This window comes from Caenorhabditis elegans, chromosome V, assembly GCF_000002985.6.
Source record: "Caenorhabditis elegans chromosome V".
Classification (NCBI taxonomy): domain Eukaryota; kingdom Metazoa; phylum Nematoda; class Chromadorea; order Rhabditida; family Rhabditidae; genus Caenorhabditis; species Caenorhabditis elegans.
In genome coordinates this window covers 4175812-4195051 of record NC_003283.11, presented here as the reverse complement: position 1 = coordinate 4195051, position 19240 = coordinate 4175812, and the positions used below count along the sequence as shown (strand labels likewise).

At 38.4% G+C, this 19240-nt stretch overlaps 3 protein-coding genes across 12 annotated transcripts; 1 reads left to right on the top strand and 2 right to left on the bottom strand.

Moving 5' to 3' along the window:
• Positions 1–414: 414 nt before the first annotated feature.
• Positions 415–13719, top strand: Y45G5AM.9 (the record flags this gene model as incomplete). 4 transcript variants are annotated; one of them, NM_071762.8, is made up of 6 exons in its annotated part: positions 3537–3768; positions 4905–5036; positions 9977–10552; positions 11374–11623; positions 12628–12763; positions 13288–13719. In NM_071762.8, 6 exons carry the CDS (start codon positions 3544–3546, stop codon positions 13466–13468), a joined length of 1500 nt encoding a protein of 499 aa, NP_504163.2. The 4 variants fall into 4 exon arrangements, with proteins under 4 accessions (NP_001370859.1, NP_504163.2, NP_001041193.1 ...); NM_001383294.2 differs by lacking the exons at positions 12628–12763; positions 13288–13719 and adding an exon at positions 415–481 and having other exon boundaries at positions 11374–11712; NM_001047728.4 differs by lacking the exons at positions 3537–3768; positions 4905–5036 and having other exon boundaries at positions 10007–10552; positions 13288–13468.
• nhr-114 (Nuclear hormone receptor 114) lies at positions 5044–7850 on the bottom strand (the record flags this gene model as incomplete). 4 transcript variants are annotated; one of them, NR_138521.1, is made up of 7 exons in its annotated part: positions 5044–5350; positions 6042–6269; positions 6322–6443; positions 6520–6650; positions 6706–7044; positions 7243–7445; positions 7660–7850. NR_138521.1 is itself a non-coding variant. In NM_001029071.6 (7 exons), the coding sequence occupies 7 exons, from the start codon at positions 7841–7843 to the stop codon at positions 5188–5190; spliced, it is 1257 nt and encodes a 418-aa protein (NP_001024242.1). The 4 variants fall into 4 exon arrangements, 2 of the variants coding, with proteins under 2 accessions (NP_001024242.1, NP_001317845.1); NR_138520.1 differs by having other exon boundaries at positions 5046–5350; positions 6155–6269; positions 6322–6438; NM_001029071.6 differs by having other exon boundaries at positions 5048–5350; positions 6155–6269; positions 7660–7849.
• Positions 13692–19170, bottom strand: pid-5 (the record flags this gene model as incomplete). Of its 4 annotated transcripts, none has more annotated exons than NM_071761.6 (14): positions 13692–14082; positions 14135–14307; positions 14361–14722; positions 14774–14913; positions 14963–15327; positions 15395–15893; positions 15940–16078; positions 16771–16883; positions 16931–17074; positions 17860–18390; positions 18430–18639; positions 18701–18801; positions 18850–18993; positions 19044–19170. In NM_071761.6, the coding sequence occupies 14 exons, from the start codon at positions 19126–19128 to the stop codon at positions 13903–13905; spliced, it is 3186 nt and encodes a 1061-aa protein (NP_504162.2). The 4 variants fall into 4 exon arrangements, 3 of the variants coding, with proteins under 3 accessions (NP_504162.2, NP_001317846.1, NP_001317847.1); NR_138522.1 differs by having other exon boundaries at positions 13698–14082; positions 16787–16883; positions 19044–19165; NM_001330835.3 differs by lacking the exon at positions 19044–19170 and having other exon boundaries at positions 13903–14082; positions 18850–18904.
• Positions 19171–19240: the final 70 nt, after the last annotated feature.

Genomic DNA, 19240 nt, shown 5'->3' with positions numbered 1-19240 from the left:
ATCGGTGGGAGAAAAGCGGGTGCAAGTGACACGAGAGATGCGTCAGCACTCACCGGCAGGGCGCTAATCGATTGAAGGCCAAACAAGCGAGTTGCCGGGGGGCAGCAGGTACTAAGCATGCTTCCGGTGTATGTCATTCTTTGTTCATTTTGTTATTCCACGACAACGCCAAGAAAAAGAATTCTGGTTTTTCTTGTGTGTGCAGAATTATTGCCCGGTTTATTTTGTTTTAAATAATTAATTTAAAAGTTCATTTTCCTTCCTATTTAGTTAAATAGTTTTTAATTGATTTTCCTCTTTCCTCGTGCCTTTTTAATTGAAAACTTGAAATCTCGAAGGCGTGAAATGTGAAATGTGGCTGTTTTCCACGTGTTTCCTGTTTTCAAATTTTGTTTTTCAATTCAAATTCAATTTTCAATCCGAATATGTGTTTCTGTCGTCGAAAAAAATCCGATGAACAACGCAAAGACGCCGGTAAATGGTAAATAACGTTTTTTTCAAATTTTTTTCCGCCAAAATTCGCTCAGAAATGCGTGTTTCCAAGGAAAACACATTTCCATATGAAGAATTTTTTGCCGCGTGGCTGGAAACATACTTTATAGCTTTATAGTTTAGAAAATTAAATTCACAGTTGGAATAGGGGTTTTTTTTTCAAAAAATTGACAGACTATCGTGAATTTTGAATAGGTGTTAGAGCATAAATTGACTAAAATTGGCCCAAAACTACCGGATTTCAAAACGAGACCTCAAAAATTTGGAATTTCGCCAGCTTTTCCTTGTTGCAGCAACTCAACTAAAATCCAGTTTTTATTAATTAAATTATCCCCGATTAATGCAAATTTTGGTAGTTTCTCTCGCTTTAAATTATTGATTTGAGCACATTTTAACTACAAATTTTTTAACTACAATTTGAGCACATTTTAACTACAAATGACTGTTTTCAGTAAAGAAAAGGTAAAATGAATGTGTAGTTATCGATTTTTATACCAATTTTTAAGCGTTTTGTCGATTTTCATACAGGGTAGCCAGTTTTCTTTAAGGAAAAATGTATGAAAAATTGAAAATTGTGTTTCAAGTTATATAAATACTTAAATTTAATCTAAAAATTGAAAAAAAAAACGAAGAAAAACCTACTAATATGCCGGAATACACAAAAATGGCGTCACTTAATTCAGGGGTGGGCGACAAACGATTTATTCCGGCAAATAGGCAATTTGCCGAAATTGAAAATTTCCGACAAACCGGCAAACTGCGGGAATTGAAAATTTCCGACAAACCGGCAAATTGCCGGAATTGAAAATTTCTGGCAAACTGGCAAATTGCAGGAATTTAAAATTTCCGGCAAATCGGCAAATTGCAGGAATTGAAAATTTCCGGCAAATCGGCAAACCGGCAATTTGCCGAATTTGTCGACAAATCAATTTGGCGCCCCCCCCCCCCTGACTTAATTGCCCGAGATTTCAAAAATAATTGAGCCCTTTTTTCAACTTTTTTTGCAAAATGTTTTCAAAATATTCATCATTAAATATTTTAGAACGTTTCTGACAGTTATATTCGGTATTTCTATCATTTAGTTGAAAAAACCACAGCAATCCACCTGACCCTCCTAACCTACATTACCCTCTCTGCTCCGAATAGAAATACCAATTACTCGTATTCATTCACACACCACTCTTTCATTCTACATCTTCCTCCTTCTTCTTCTACTCAGCACCTCCCATTTATTCCATTATAATACCCAGTGCAGTGTGTTTTACTAGTATAAATGCCCCCCGCCCGCAATCCCAGGCGGTCCTCGTCTACTATTCTCTCTCTCTCTCTCTCTCTCTAATTCTCTCAATATTTTGCCGCCGTGTATAGAAGAAATAGAAAACATGCTGCGTGAAGCAAGAGTGTGTGTTGAGCCCTTCTATATCAGGCTTAACACATGAATTATTCAATTTTATTTTATTCTTCATGTAGATTTATTTTCACACGTATTTAGTGTCAGAGTGTCCCATTTCGGCTTGATCTACGTAGATCTACAAAAAATGCGGGAGAGTTCTCAACTGATTTTGCATGGTTAAGAACGTACTGACGTCACACATTTTTCTGGGAGAAAGATTCCCCCGCATTTTTTGTAGATCAAACCGTAATGGGACAGCTTGACACCACGTGTTTTCACCTGAATTACGATGAAATCAATTTTATTTCTGCGTAGGTTGAAAATTAAGATTGATGGCCACTATGGGACACTAGAAGAACCGGTTCCAAGAATTTTTTTTTTCGCCGAAATTGTTTTTTTTTCTTTCACTAGAAATATCGTGTGACCTTTAACAATTTTGATATTTTCTCATAAAATTGTATTATAATTCCTCATTTTTTGGCTGCTAAAACAGAAATTTAGCCAAAAAAAAAAAGAAAAAAAGCGTAAAAGTACGAGTATCTTCAGGCCTTCTGGGACCATTTTTGGCACGAAATGTGAGAATATTTTTTAGAAAAAAGATACACAGATCGTTAGTTTCGAAAAAAATTGCCTTATATCTCCAATTTTCGATTTTTTTTTTCGACTTCTCCGTCTCATAGCAGTGAGAAATTGATTTTTATTCAATTTCGCCGTTTTTTTTTGCAAATTTTTTGTTTTTATGCTACATTTTTTGTTGATTTAAGCACATTTAAAACTGATATATTACGGAAACACTGAATTCTGTGAATGCGTACTGCGCAACATATTTGACGCGCAAAATATCGTGTAGCGAAAACTTCAGTAATCCTTTAAATGACTACTGTAGAGCTGGTGGCGATTATAATTTTTCGAGAATCATTTTTAATCTAAGAAATATTTGAAGAACACAAAAATTAACAAATAATTCCTTGTGTTTTCGTTTAATATTTTATCGATTAAAAATGATTCTCGTAAAATTATAATCGCCATCAGCTCTACAGTAATCATTTAAAGACTTGCTGTAGTTTTCGCTACGAGATATTTTGCGCGTCAAATATGTTGTGCAATACGCAGCATTCTCAGAATTTAGTGTTTCCGTAATATATCAGCTTTAAATGTGCCTAAATCAACAAAAAAAACGTAAGATAAAAATCCAGATTTGCAACAAAAAAAAACACCCATTTTCCATTCTAAATCATCAGCCGATCGATCGATTTTTGCTAAAATCTGGAATTTCGCCATTTTTCCTTGTCGCGGCAACAAGGAAAAAATGGCGAAATTTTTGGATTTTTGGGTGAAATTACTTTTTTCCGGAGTTTTGAATCGGCATTAAAAACATTTTGAGCAATTTTTGAACAGTTTCGTTATGAAATTCGGTGTTTTTGAGTCATTTTTCACGCAATTTTTGTATTTCTATTGAAATTTATGAGGCACCACGTTTTCAAGATCTTTTCAAAAACAAGATCTACGAAAACAAGATCTACATTTTCAAGATCTACGAAAAAAATCCTAAACTAGACGCGAACAGATTTTGAAAACGTGGTGCCTCGAATTTCTTCTCAATATCCCTCTCCCACACCAATTTGCCATCCAAAATCGATTAAATTTCCAGCCGATCGATGGAAATCGATGGGGGTCCACCTCCATTCTGCGGCGTCGCTGTCGACGATTCCTATGACAAAAGTGAGCAGCACGAATACGATGAAGTCGACGATTCGCCCGACTCGACGAGCCTACCGCTTCCATCAGCATCAAGAAGTCGGTCGGTGACTCCTGTGAAGGATATGGCTGCCGGACATGAAGCTGTTCCAGAAGCATCTGATAATAATGAAAAGGGAGATACGGTAAGAAATATATATATATATATATGCTGAAATTAACGATTTCCGTAATGAAACTTCTCGAAAAAATTCAAAAATTTCCTTATAAAACTAGCTAATTTTAGCTTAAAATCTCCAATTTTTCGGGAAAAAAACTTCTAAAATTTTCTTAAAAAACTGGCTAATTTTAGCTTAAAATCTCCAATTTTCTATTTAAAAAAACATTTTTGTACCCAAAATGAAATAAAACAGTGTCAAATTACCGAATATAAATGTTTAAAAATTTATGGAATTTTCCTACATTTATTAAAAATACTTTTTCAGTTTTGCAACAAAAAAATAGGTAGAAAGAGTTGAATTATTTTTTTGTGCAAGTTCCCGCGCAAATGACGTCATTTTCGACATTTTCGATTTTTTACAGAAATTTTTCAGTTAAGAAAATCCTAAAATTGGCCTGAAAATCAATAATTTAACAGTAGAAAAACTTTTTCTTCGGAAAAATTTCCGAAAAAAATTGTGAAATTATGTTTCAAAATGAAAAATTGAAGAAAACCCTATCCGGATTTGCCGGAAATTTTGATTTTTGGCAAATCGCCGGTTTGCCGGAAATTTTCATTTTTGGCAAATTGCCGATTTACCGGAAATTTTGATTTTTGGCAAATTGCCGGTTTGCCGGAAATTTTCATTTTTGGCAAATTGCCGGTTTGCCGGAAATTTTCATTTTCGGTAAATTGCCGGTTTGCCGGAAATTTTGATTTGTGGAAAATTGCCGGTTTTGCCGATTTGCCGGAATTTTTCGTTTTCGGGAAATTGCCGGTTTGCCGGAATTTTTCGTTTTCGGGAAATTGCCGGTTTGCCGGAATTTTTCGTTTTCGGCAAATTGCCGGTGTTCCGATTTGCCGGAAATTTTCAATTCCGGCAATTTCGCCGATTTGCCAGAAAATGTCATTTTCGACAAATTGTCAGTTTGCCGATTTGCCGGAAAAATCGTTTGCCCCCGACCCCTGCTTTGAATTATGAACAAAAACCTTCAATCAACTTTAAAATAGCAATGCAACATTTTGAAATTAAAATTTGCAATCAATTTTTTTTGTCAAAAAATGTTCTAAAAATTGAACTAATTTTGCCAAAAATTTACCCCAAAAATCCCGTAATTTCAGATGACGACTGCATTATCACAGGACGAATTTACGGGATTTCAAAATTCGGAAATACAGAAAGAAGAAGACGATGACGACGATGAGTGGGGAGATTTTGGAGAAGCCGTTGTTGCTGCTGCACCAATTCAGGCGGTAAGAAAAAAAAGTTAAAACTTTATTGCAAAAAAAATACCAAAAAAAAAAAATAATAATAAACGTATATAAATAGGATTAGCATTGAGATTTTTTTTCAAGCGTGTAAATATTTCTGGAAATTAATTTATTAAATTTAAATTTATTCACTTCACAATTTGTGAGCAACAACGCTCGTCGTATCACCGAAAAACAGTTGCCGGGCAAACGCCGAGAAGCCGATATTCTCGAAAAAGTCTGCAATCCACACGGCCTCTTTCGATTCGCACGCCATTTTTGACATGGACGTTCCCATCAGAACCAATCGTGCGAATCTGCAACACGGGGATGAAATTGTGATCTATCAGTGCCGGGGGCTAAAAATTTTGGTAAATTGCCGAACTTTTGGTACATTCTCAAAATTTTAATAAATTGCCAATTTTTTGATAAATTGCCTAAATTTTGGGAAATGTTCAAAATTTTGGTAAATTCTTAAAATTTTGGTAAATTGCCAATTTTTTAATAAATTGCCAAAACTTTTGGAGGCACCACCGAAAGGAGAACATGTGAAAAAGGAGAATTACGAAAAGGAGAACACAAAACCACGCCCATTTTTCCATGCCGCGCGCAAGTTTTTGCAGAAACTTGTGCAAATTTTTATTTTCAAACGAGATAACGCGAAGCTCCGAAAGAACGTATCGCGTGTTGTTTATCACACGAATTCGTTAGTTCGGATCTTCGTTGTCTCGTTTGAAAATAAAAATTTGCACAAGTTTATGCAAAAACTTGCGCTCGGCACGGATAAATAGGCGTGGTTTTGTGTTCTCCTTTTCGTAATTCTCCTTTTTCACATGTTCTCGTTTCCGTGGTGCCTCCCAAAATTGTGAGAATTTTTCCAAAATTTTAGCATTTTACCAAAATGTTGAGAATTTACCAAAATTTTAGCATTTTACCAAAAATTTGAAAATTTAGCAAAATTTAGAGAATTTACCGAAATTTTGGTCAAAGTGTTCCAACTTAGCTTACTTAGCTAGTCCGCAACAAGACACATCAAATTGTGATCTATCAATGTTTGATTTGATCGACAAGCGAGTAATAGATGAATGCATCAAAGGAAGGAAAAACGTGATTTCACCAACCTTTCGATTGCCGTGTCCACGTCGTCTTTCATGGCCATGTAGCCGTATAACTGCTTGGTGATGCGGACTCGTTCGTTGTTCACAAGCTTGCGAGCCGGTAGAGAGATGTCAGCGTCTGGAATCGCATCAAAGTGAAAGTTTGGCTCTTATTGAGATTCCGCCCGGACCTGGATTCAGAAACGTTACCGCTTTGAACGCTGCAAATTCGGTTGCGTCGAGCTGTAGATCACGGAACGGCTTGAGCACGAGATCCAACATTTGATACTTTTTCCTGTTGAGTCCGGCTGGCCTATAACGATTGAACACAACGCGGAACGAGACGGGAATTGGGGCTCGGTTTGGAGTATATGTGACCGACAACTTACCGGGTTGGCTCTGGAGTACGATCGAAGTAGGCACCATCTGGGAATACAATTGTGTCTGGTCCGTAGTCCGGGGAGTTCCAGACTTGAACCAGGACTGGGACTGTTATTGCGGCATGGCGAACAAGTTCGGCCTGGAAAGGATTGAAATAATTAAATCGTTATACATGTTTCTGGTTTTCTTCCAACCTTATCTTGATAATCGAGCGCCTCAAAAACATCGAATGTTTTGGCATACTCTGTCAACAAGAACCAGTCTCTCTCGTGCCAATAGTGGTAGTCGTCGTGATTGACGAATCGTAGATCGAAGATCTGATGTCTCTCACTCGGCTGTCCCCACTTTTCCAAAAAAGCCGTGTCGTTCAGCAGAGCCTTTGAGCATAGAGCCTCGTGGAGAGATCGGATTGGAAGATATTCGGAGAGTCGGAGATCATTTGCACACTTTTCGCGTTCGGCAAGAGTTTGTAGGATGCAGCGACGAGGTTTCAGTGGTGCAGCTTGGAAAAGGAGTGGCGAGATTGGTGGAGGCTGTAATTTGGGATCACGTGGTGTCAGAGTTTCTCATTTCGGCTTGATCTACGTAGATCTATAGAAAATGCGGGAAAAGAGACGCAGAGTTCTCAACTGATTTTGCATGGTTGAGAACGTGCTGACGTCACACATTTTTTGGGCAAAAAAATTCTCGCATTTTTTGTAGATCAAACCGTAATTGGACTAATTAATTACCGATAGCTGTAATGGAGACACTGATGGTGGGGTGCTTGCTCCTTCGTCACTTGAACAGTCCGAGGTAGTCTTCAGCTCTTTTTTTGGACGCCTGGTACGTTTTGTGTATCCGATAGGGTCACGGTTTTGTTGGAGGGCGTTTCGGTCCATTCCCACGCTCAAACATTTCTCGAATCGGCAGTATCGGCAGGCACAGCGGATAGCTGAACTTTTGAAATATTTTTTATAAGTTCCTTGTTACTGCTAACAAGTGGTGTCAGAGTGTCCCATTTCGTTTTGATCTACGAGAATTGCGGAACTGATTCCGCATGGTTAAGAACGTGCTGACGTCACATTTTTTGGGCGAAAAATCCCCGCATTTCTTGTAGATCAAACCGAAATGGGACAGCCTGACACCAAGTGTGCTAAATAACTCACTTTTATCAACTGGACAATTGCCCTCGAATTGGCAAATGTACTTTTGTTTCTTCATAATTGTTCGCCGGAAAAATGTCTTGCATCCGACACATGACGGGACACCATAATGGTAGCCAGAAGCGAAATCTTGACAAACGAGACAAACGTGATCACGAGACGAGCTCGGAGACGATTGAGGTGTCATTTTGACCTGAAATACGCCTTGTTTGTATTGGTTTTTTTTGTGACAACGAGAATAATGCCAAGAGACACTAGACACGATAACAAATGCAAAGTGCCCCCGAATCGATGCGTTTTAGAGATAAAATGAAGGAGAAGAGGAGAGGTAAACTACAACAATTGAACTGTGATGTGAGACAGGCTAGGGACAGCTGTTGCAAAAAAACATTTGAACTTTTGATTTCTAATCATTTGAGCAAACTTTTTTTGAAACAATGATTTGCTGGGTGGTTTTGGAAGTTTTTTTGGAAAGAAATCAAGTCCTTGATGAAGTGACTCGGAAAAACGGGCGGTCAAATGATTGTTCATTATCAACATATTAACAGGCTGCCTAAGAAATGAGAATAGAAGACCTTGAGATGTATATTCTATATATGTCTGATATCAACGTGAAGATCGAACTGTCTTGCAATAAAACACAGTGGCTTGGGGCCTGCTGCTGACCAGCAGCTTCATCGCGTCCTCATGTATTTTTCACACTACCCCCTCCTCCTCTCAATTTCCGATCGTCCCCGTCGTCATACGACAAAGATTTGGGACGTTATCGCTGCCCGTTATATACGATTCTTCTTGACCAATGAACAAAGTACATGCGATGGGGGGGGGGGGGGGGGTGGAGCCTCTCTTGGAAAATGCCACGAGAAAACCACGCCATGTAATGTTGAAGAAGGGAAGATTTGATAAAGAAAGAAGTCTGCACCTACCTACTATGTGAGAAGACTTTTGTACACACAGACTGTAGCAGCAGCAGCAGAAGAAGAAGCTACACGTGGTGGCAGAGTGTCTCATTTTGGATTGATCTACGTTGATCTACAAAAAATGCGGGTGAGAAGAAACGCAGAGTTCTCAACTGTTTTCGGATGGTTAAAAACGTACTGACGTCACACATTTTTTTGGGCGAAAATTTCCGCATTTTTTGTAGATCAAACCGTAATGGGACCGTCTGGCACTACGTGAGCTAATCAATTTGTCTATGATACAGGAGACATGAAGAATGAGAAAGTTGCATTGTTAGTTGCTGAGAAATAGGCGAAAATTCGTCCTATTAGATGTTTTGGTCATTTGATTGCTGATAAGACACTGATAAGTGCTAATCAATTTAAGAATTAGTTGTTGGTAAATTTAACCATCTTATGATTAAAATAAAAACATCAATATTTGTACAAAAAATTCTGAGAATGCGTATTGCATAACATATTTGACGCGCAAAACATCTCGTAGCGAAAAAGAAGACTACAGTAATCGTTTAAATGACTTCTGTAGTGCTTCTGTGTCGATTTACGAGCTCGATTTTTGAAATGAATTCTTCTTTTCGAATATTGCCGGTCCAGAGAATGAGGAAAGTTGAATGGACACAGATATTCCGGAACCCAAGGTTGCGGGAAGAGCCGATTTGTATGGATTTACGGAGAGTTTGTGAATAAAAACACTCCGTAAATCGACAAAAATCGTCTCTTCCCGCGCCCCGCCCCTTGGGTTCCGGAATGTCTGTGTCCATTCAACTATCTACACTCTCTGTACCGGTAATATTTGAAAAGAAGAATTTAATTAAAGAATCGATCTCCCGTAAATCGACACAAAAGCACTACAGTAGCCATTTAAACGATTACTGTAGTTTTCTTTTTCGCTGCGAGATATTTTGCGCGGCAAATGTGTTGCACAATACGCAGCATTCTCAGAATTTTTTTTTTCGATGTCAGCGTGGCGAGACCCATGCGCGCAGGATACGCCGAAAATGCTTTTATTCAGACTTCAAAGCGACTTTTTGCAAAAATCCAAAATTGTCCTAAATTTCTTTAAAAAATCACAAACAAAATGAAAAAAAAATCGCGGAAGATTGCAAAAATCCAACTTCACGTAGTGTCAGAAAGTCTCATTGCGGTTTGATCTACAAAAAATGCGCGATTTTTTTCCCAGAAAAATTGTGACGTCAGCACACTCTTAACCATGCGAAATCAGTTGAGATGTCTGCGTCTCACCTCCCGCATTTTTTGTAGATCAAAGCGAAATGGGACTTTCTGACCCCACGTGCAACTTTTTAAAACAAAATTTCATATCCAAAATGAAAGTTTCGACCAAAATATGTTTCCTTTTTCAGAGACCTCAATCGCCGCCTCCATCGTTGAAAATGGATGGTTTCAATAACGAAGACGACGATGATGATGACGATTGGGGAGCATTTGATCAGGCTCGGCCTTCAACAGATCGGACTGAAAGTAGCCCGAATTCGTCTCGATCTCAGGAAGCGCGCCACCAACAATCGCTGGATGAATGGGGAGCATTTGAGAATTCGAACGATTTGAAAGCAAATGGTGATGAATGGCAAGCTGAATTCAGTTCAGCTTCGGATGTTCCACCACCACCTTCGGATACTGTACTAGAAAATTTGGAGCTCCTGGATGAAATGCTCGAGAATGTCGAATTTTGGCATGACGGATTTCAAGAAGAATGTCGTGAAGAAGAGGAGTCACCTGAAATGGATGTAGTCGATATTCCGGCTCTTTTCGATTCGGAGAATCTTGTAGAAATGGTGAATAGCTTTGAAGTGGAAAGGCAACGAGATTCACGATTATGGTTATCTCTGCGTCTTGTCGAAGAGGCGATCTCACTGAAATTTGATTGGAATAACTCGGAAATTCGAAAAAATCATCTAAAATCATTGAAAATTAACCCGGTGAGTTTTTTTTCTAAAAATTTCGATGAAAAAAGTTATATAAATTTAAATTTAAATTTAATTAATTAAATAAATAACAGTTAATTAAATATTTAATTAATTAAAAGAAAAATTATTTTTTTAAACATAAATTCCCCCAAATCATTTTCAGTCTCGATATTTCCATCTAGAAAATTATTATAATTGTTCCGAGGTCCCGACACGACAAAAAAATTTGTTTAAATTTAATTCGAGAAACGAGTGCTGCGCCTTTAAAGATTACTGTAGTTTAAAACTCCTCCTCCTCGTTTCTGATTTTTTTTAATCGATTTTTTCAATAGTTTTGCTCACAGCAACGAGGGAGTTTGAAATTACAGTAGTCTCTTTGAAGGTGCACACTTTTTTTCTACAAAAATTTGTCGTGTCGAGACCCTAGGTACCATAGTTTTTAAGCGAAAATAAAAACGAAAATGTATTGATTTTTCAAAAAAAATTTTTTTTTAATTAATGAAAATTATCGATTTTTTCAGAAAAAAACAAAAAAACAAATTTTTAGCGAAAATTATCGATTTTTTGAAAGAATAAAAACGAAAATTATCGTTTTTTTTCAGAGAAAATGAAAAAAAGGTAAATTATCAATTGCCTCAGATAAAATCAACAAAATAAAAATCCATTTATTAATTTTTTCTGAGAAAATCTAAAAAAAAAAACGAAAACATTTCGATTTTTTCAAAGAAAATTGAAAAATTGAAAAAAAAACTTAATTTATTAATTTTTTTCTGAGAAAATCAAAAAAAAATTTTTTAGTTATAATCAATTTGTAAATTTTTGCAAAATTTCAGGTAACCGCCAAAAAAGAGCCCCGAGCCATGAACTCGTTCTTCGATACTTCAAATCTACTACTTCCAACACCAATTCAAGCCACCACTACGTCATCATCAACAGAATCATCGCATGATTCCTCGGCCACGGCCACCAATCCAAAGACATCATCCTCATCACCACCGTCGTCTGTCATCGATTCGCCGTCGGTTCCCGCAGTGGACTTTGACTGGGATACGTCTGGACTCACGAATCCGATGAACCGAGCCAGTAAGCATCTGCACGAATTGAGCAAGAAGTGTCGCAATCTTGTGTGTAGTGTCTCGACAAATTGCATAAACTTGTTGAAATGTTGCTAATCTCTGTGTGTATTGCTTGCTTCCTTTCGCAATTTGAAATACCTAACACGGACTATTTGAAATTCTACAAAATTACCAAGTTTTTCGTCGAAAACAGTGTGAAACTATGGGAAATCACTTGATTTATCTGGGAAATGTAATTGATTTCAGCTAAAACATCTGAGAAAGTACTCAAAAATAGCTTTTCAAGCACTTTCTCAGATGTTTTGGCTGAAATTAATATTATTTCCCAGATAAATCAAGTGATTTTTTATAGTTTTAGACTAACTTTCAATGAAAAATTGCCAAAAACCTCCTGATTTAAGGTAACTAACTTTGAAATTGATTTGAGCCTAACAAGGGTCTCGCCACGAACGAGGTACTTTGTAGTTCGTTTCCGGCGTGGCGAGACCCAAAAATGATCTTTTTCAGACGTCTATGTACACTCAAAATAAAATTTAAAAAATGCGTGGCGTGTACTGCAGATAACCTAATATTTAGGCCCCGTCTTTTTATCGTCCACTCACGGGGAAAAGGCAAAATTGGGGACCCCAACCAGTGTCAGGCCGCCGACATCTCACGGACTCCGCGCGCCGCTGCGTTTAACTCGCTATGGGCGTGGCGAGCTGTCTCCGCCCGCTGCGAGTTAAACATAGCGGCGAGCGGAACCCGTGAGATGTCGGCGGCTGATATTGGTTGGGGTCCCGAATTTTGCCTTTTCCCGTGAGTGGGCGAGTAAAAGTGGTGACCTTAATATTCGGTTTTCTGCCACCACGCAGTTTTTTTTTCATTTTGAGTGTAATACATAGACGTCTGAAAAAGATCTTTTTGGGTCTCGCCACGACGAAAACAAACTACAAAGTACCTCGTTCGTGACGAGACCCGTGACGAGAATTCATAATATGACAAGACTGAAACCACCCCCTATTATTTCAGATCAAAGTTCGGCAATCATCGATGTAGACTTCTTGGGTAGCAACGGTGTCGCGACGGCCTACACGAGCACTTTGCAGAAAGATTTGGAACATTTTGGGCTTACAAATGGCTCAAAAGCCCCGTCTGCTAGTAATGGGTTAGTGAAAACACAAGAAGCAGCGCCGCACATATGAAGAGGCGGAGCTTAATTTCGTAACACTGCGGCACAGTTTCCACGAGGCACCACCGAAAATGAAAAGTTTTTCCCCTTTTTCACCAGCTCTCCTTTCGGAGGTGCCAGTCTTCCGTTCGTTTTTCGAAAACGAGCTCTAAAAAAGTAGGAAAAACCGTGCCGCAGGTTTGCGAAATTACGCCACGTCTATTTTTCCATGCGGCGCTAATTTTTGCAAAATTCACGAGGCTCCACGGAAAGGGGATCTGCGAAAACCGGATCTGCAAAACTCACAAAACGCAATTTTTCTCTCGAAGAAAACGATACAAGGATGCTCCGAAGTTACGCACCGCGCGTTGTACAGTGCCAGATCTCCTTCTCGCAGATCCCCTTTTCGTGGGGCCTCTTTTGCACTTTCGACTAGCGCGCCGAGACCCATCTCTGAATTAATCTGTGCGCCTTTAAAAAAGAATGCCAAAATACGGTAAAATAATATTAATTTCTTTCAGACCGAACATATTTGAAACGATAATGTCCACTGGCTCATCATCCACGAATAATGGCCACCACTACCGTTCCACTGAAGTTCTTTCACTGGACGCACAGAAGCTTCTCGAAAAGCTCCCCGATCTACAGTATCTTCAATCGGGTGTTTTAATGTTTCCGATTGGAACTAATCTTCCACACTAGAACTTTTATTTCATCCCTTAATCATCATCATTTCCTATTGCAACCGGTTATTTTTTCTAATTCTTTCCCCCACTTTCAGCAGCATATCCGACTAGAATTAGTGTTTTTTCTTCAGTTCTCGATTATTATTTAGCATCAAATGTTTATTTGAAATTCCCTTCCCACCCCCTCTCTCCCGCTGGCCACTTGTGATATAATTCAACTAATTGTGATAATTCTTTTTTTTACTTGATTATAAAAAGCTTTATTTGATTCTTAACAACTCCTAAAATCCAAAAAAAAATTCAAAATATTCATAGAACAGGCAAAAAATATAAAACGAAAAACAAATACGGGTACTTTAAAAATGAGATCGATCGAAGCCGAGGCGACGATTACAATAAAACGAATACGAACATTAATACGAAAATAACTTAAAAACAATTAAAAATGCTCTAGATCGGCTGGCATGCATTGAAGAGCCAGTCATATTCTTCCATCCTGTTTTCTTTTCGAAGGATGTATCCAATTTTGGAGAAGACTTTGAAGTGATATTTGTTGAGCCAATTGATTTCTTCGGAAGTGAGAAGATCCTTGTTGACGATTGAAGTTTGGATTGGAATCAACGTGAGGGGCTGAGAGAAGGAATATAATTTGTAAAATTCCATTAAAAAAACAAAATATTACCTCGAAACGTAGGAAATACTGATCATTTTGCGACAGTGTGACATCGACCGTCTCGTAGCAATTGCCGATTCGAATCCCATACATTCCTTCGGAGTAGTATCCCGGCTCAATTGTCATCACTTGTCCAGCCTCGATTATACTATTGCTAGAGTATGGTTCACGGCCTATCACTACTGAAAAATTGAATTTTTTAAACATTAACTGATGATCCTTGCAGAAAACTCACTCTGTGTGTCGCGAATATTCAAAAAATGGCCAACGCTATGCCCAGTTTCATGATCATAATCCAATCCAGCATCCCAAAGTGCAATCCTTGCGAAAATGTCGAGCCGGCTCCCATAGGTGAGAGTTTTCGGAAAGCTCGCACTTGCTAAACGGATATGGCCCTTGAGGACAAGCGTGTATTGATTCATGAATTCCTCGGTTGGATATGAATCCCAAATTGTTCTTGCGCAGTTCGTCGCTCCGTCCGTGTAATGACTTCCAGTTTGAAACATGAATTGTTGGTAGTGAAAGACGATCTTCTGAGCATCCGGCCGATGAGCATGCACAGAAGAGTGTTCGCCTGCGGAGAATATTGTTGGCTGCCTGAAAATAAAATTAACATTTAAATAAGTACATTTAGAGTATAGATATTACTTTAAGCCAATATACTCGCGATTCCGTGTTTTTACTTCCTCAATGTCTGCTGCCAATTCGTATTCTGTGAACGTATAGCCGTCGCGTCGTTCCTTCTCAAACTTGCACAGAAACTCAACAATTGCGATGCTATCTCGAAGCTGAAAATGGGAATACATAGGGTTTTTTGCAGAATTTTTCTAAACTAACATTGCTCGCTCTCATTCCTTTCAGCTGATCTGTATTCTTGATTTTCTTGATCCTCTCCATAATCGACGGATCAATCATCGAATGATCTTCTCCGATTAAACGTCCAATCAAGTAATTTGTTTCCGGTGAAATGAGGATTTTCTTATCGGCAAAACTGCTCTTTGTCGCTGAGATCCAGTCATAAATATAAGGCGAAGCAGCCTTATAATCATCTACATCGATACTCTGACGGGCGAAATATGCTTTCGATACATCGTTCAATCTCTTTGCATCGATGAATAGACGTACATCGGACATGGTAATGAAGAGGTAAGAATATGTGACAGGATTGTACGGAAGATCGTTTCCACGAATGTTGAGCAACCCTAAAATATATTGAAATTTAGACTTTTATGGGGGGGGGGGGGGGGGGTTTTTTAAATGAAAACTTACACATGATATCTTCAAGTGATGTGATTACGGCTGCCAGGCACTTGTTTGGCTTGAGGGATTTCCGAAGTCGGTCGATTTTCACATGAACTGGAATTTCAGGTGTATTTTTATCCAGCATCTTCACAACATCGCCTCGTTGAAATGGACGCATTCTCCATATTTCATCTACAATGTTCCCTGGAATCGCCACAAGCTCGAATCGATCGGAAGTCATGGACTGAAGAGCCTGTTGATGCCAAGTATAGCTGACGAGTGTTGGATCGAAGCCGACTTTTGATTTTGGCGGCAAAATCTTCGCCAACCAATTGATCACCTCTTCCACTGATTGATACTCCTTGACCGTCCAACTTCGATCATCAACCTGGCTTTCTGCAGACTTGAGTAGGCCATTATCAACCCAAAACATCGCTTCATTCAGTGTAATGATGGCGAGTCCACTTGGTCCGCTGTACCCATTCAAGAACTGCACGCGAGAGAAGAAGTCCGGAATTAGTTCATTCTGAAAATGGCAAGAATTATTTGCAGCAGCAACTTCCAAAAGCTACCTGGTGAGCATCCGTGTTCGGTAGGATATAAGCTGCAATCGGTGTTCTGTCTGTATATCCAAGTGTACGTTCTGATGCAAAACGGGCTCTGAGCTCGACAAGCTTGTCATGAGACGGATTCGGCTCTTCGGGAATCGGTCTAAGAAGATAGATAGGTATTACGGGAGCACAAAATTCTGAGAGAACATTTTTGACGCGCAAAATATCTCGTAGCGAAAAAGAAAACTACAGTAACTCTTTAAATGACTACTGTAGCGCTTGTGTCGATTTACGGTCTCGATTCTCGGAAAGAAACAAATTTTTCGAATTTTGACAGCGATACTCAATTTTTCTTCGTTTTTTCGTATTCCTTGCTCATTTTTATGCTTATTTTTAATATTTTATCTATTAATAATAAATTATTTTAATTGAAAAAACTCCAATATTGGCGTCATTTATTGCCTATTACGGCAATAAACGGGAAATAGTGTTTTGAAAAAACGCTTGTGGGAGTGTTATCATCAAAATGACGCGAATATTGGACGTTTTTCAATCAAATTAAGTTATTAATCGAAAAAAAAAATTAAAAATACGCACAAAAATGACAAAGGAATAGGAAAAAAAACGAAGAAAAATTGAATGTATAAAAATCAAAATTCGAAAAATGTGTTTTCCGAGAATCGAGCGCCCGTAAATCGACACAAGCGCTACAGTATTCATTTAAAGAATTACTGTAGTTTTCTTTTTCGCTACGAGATATCTTGCGCGTCAAATATGTTGTGAAATACGCAGCATTCTCAGAATTTTGTGTTCCCGTAATATAAACAATATCGTCGTCTATTGCTTTCTTACACTTTGAAATAATCACCCGTTGAGCACAATCCAATACAATCCCTGTCTTCGCAGAAAAGCCTAGTCAGTGGTGGCTTCGAATGATCCTTGTGATGTGTGCACTCTCTACGAAGCTGGAAAATGGTTTTTTTTCTATATCGTGAGGTCGAATTAAACATACCACAACCGTTCCTAACGAGCTCCAGGTTCTTGGATTTGGCCATTTGCCATTCATATGCTCGCGGTGCTCTCTGTCAAATGAAATCATCGTAGCTCGGCCAGTATTTCGGATTGCTTGTATTTCCTCCGAGATATCCTTCTCGTTCTGTAATAAATCTATTAAAGGTGGACTACACCCTGTGGGAAAATTGCTTTAAAACACGCATATGGGGTCACAATGACCAAATATCATGATTTAAAAATTCAAAAAAATTTCCTAAATTTCATATGATTTTTTGAAAATTGAAAAATCTCAGTTTTCCCCTAATTCCAATTTGAATTTCCGCCAATTGGATTTGTTCGATGGGGCACGCTTGCGCGCTTTTAAATTTATTTATTTTATTTTTTCTTATTTTCTGCCGATTTTTAATGTTTTCGGTGTATTTTTGCTTGAATTGTAAAGAAAAAGTCAAAATAAATGCTAATTTTTGATTAAAAAGCTAATTTACAAGCGTAAATCTGTGAAATTAATTAATTCAGGTTCGAAATCGTTTAAAAGCGTTACTTTTTCATTTTTACGCCTGTATGCTTGCTTTTTAATCGTAAAATTGCAATTATTTTGACTTTTTCTCTAAAATTCAAGCAAAAAAACACCGAAAACATTAAAAATCGGAGGAAAATAACAAAAAAATAAAATAAATAAATTTAAAAACGTGCAAGCGCGCTCCATCGAACAAATCCAATAGGCGGTAATTCAAATAGGAATTAGGCAAAAACTGCGATTTTTCCAATTTAAAAAAAATCATATAAAATCTAGAAAAATTTTTTGAAATTTTTTATCATGATATTTGGTCATTGTGGTATCATAGGCGTGTTTTAAAGCAATTTCCCCACTGGCGCTACTCCACCTTTAAAATATCTGTCTCGAAAAAAAAAAATCTAAATTTTCACCTTCACCCCGTCGAATCGAACCTCGACAATCGCTGACGGATTATGAGCCCAGGAATTCGCTAAAAATCTGACTTTTTCCGGCGTAATTTCCACCACACGTAGCATTCCCGTATCCAACTCCAGAAATAATCCATGATTTCTGCGGCTTTTCAGATTGCAGACATGGCGTGCCCTTCGGAATTCCGTTCTCTCGTGCTTAAACTCTTCGAGATACAGTATCACGTTTATGAAGCGATAGTGAGTGTAAAGCTGGACATTAGGCTTGTATTCGAGCCACGCTCTGAATTGATTCGAAAAGGCAAACAAAGCATCGCGGGTATTGAATCGTTTAGGGATCACATATGCGAACAGATCTTCAGTAGAGCACAGAACTTTTGCGATTTTCAGCTCGCCGCTTCCGATTGATTGGGCGTTGACACGTGAGACAACGGTTTTGAATGCAGTCGCAATTGAACAGAGAATCGAAGGATAGTCATCTGAGCAGCAGAGCTCCGGAACAAATGAGGCGTCGAAATTCGAAATTTTGGCGTTCTGGAAATCGAATTATATTTAATTTTCCAAAAAAAAAACCTCATTTCTCTTTTCATTCCTTCGTAATGTCGTAATTTTCTCGCGATCCCTGTCGATGGGGAATTCTGGACACGAATTCGACCTTCTGAGTGCGGTCTTCAAGTCGTTGCGATTATCATTGAGCCATTTGACGTTTTCAGTCATTTTCCTTGAAACCTCAAGACTCTTCAAATGCCCGGCCATTTCGTCATCAGCGAATCCTTTGTTTTTCTGAAAATAAAAAAATATTATCATTAAACAATTTTATCGCCTAAAATTTTCGAAAACGAACAACAAAATCCATCGCATAGTGCGGCGAGGCTTCGCTATAACCACTGCCTCCGTCGAAAGTGTTGAACGTGTGCAAATTGTTGATGAATCGCGAATCACACTCTGAAATGTAGATTTTAGAGTCAGTATTTATTTTATCAGCTAGCTTACTAGAAGTGGAGTAAAACATCTCCTTTCTGTAAACTTTTGAAGCTTGTGACGGCATGATGGCTTTACTACGCACCGCCGTTTCGTACTTGTTGTCATGGGACTCGCGTCGCTGTTTCTCCTGCTTGACCGTACTGAACAAGTGTGCTGAAAAAATGTTTAATTGGAAATTTTAGGCCAAACAACACAAAACTCACTTCGGGGCCGTAAAAATTTGGCGATGTAGGCATCGCATTCTTCGGAATCTTCCAGAGGGAGGCTGTCATCAGCGCTCGTAGGCATTTCGCACGTAATTTTAACTGTAAAAACTGTAAAATATGCGAGAAAAGATTTGAAAATGAAAAAAAATGAAATTTCGCGGTTCGAAGCTACGCGGCACACATGGGTCTTGCCA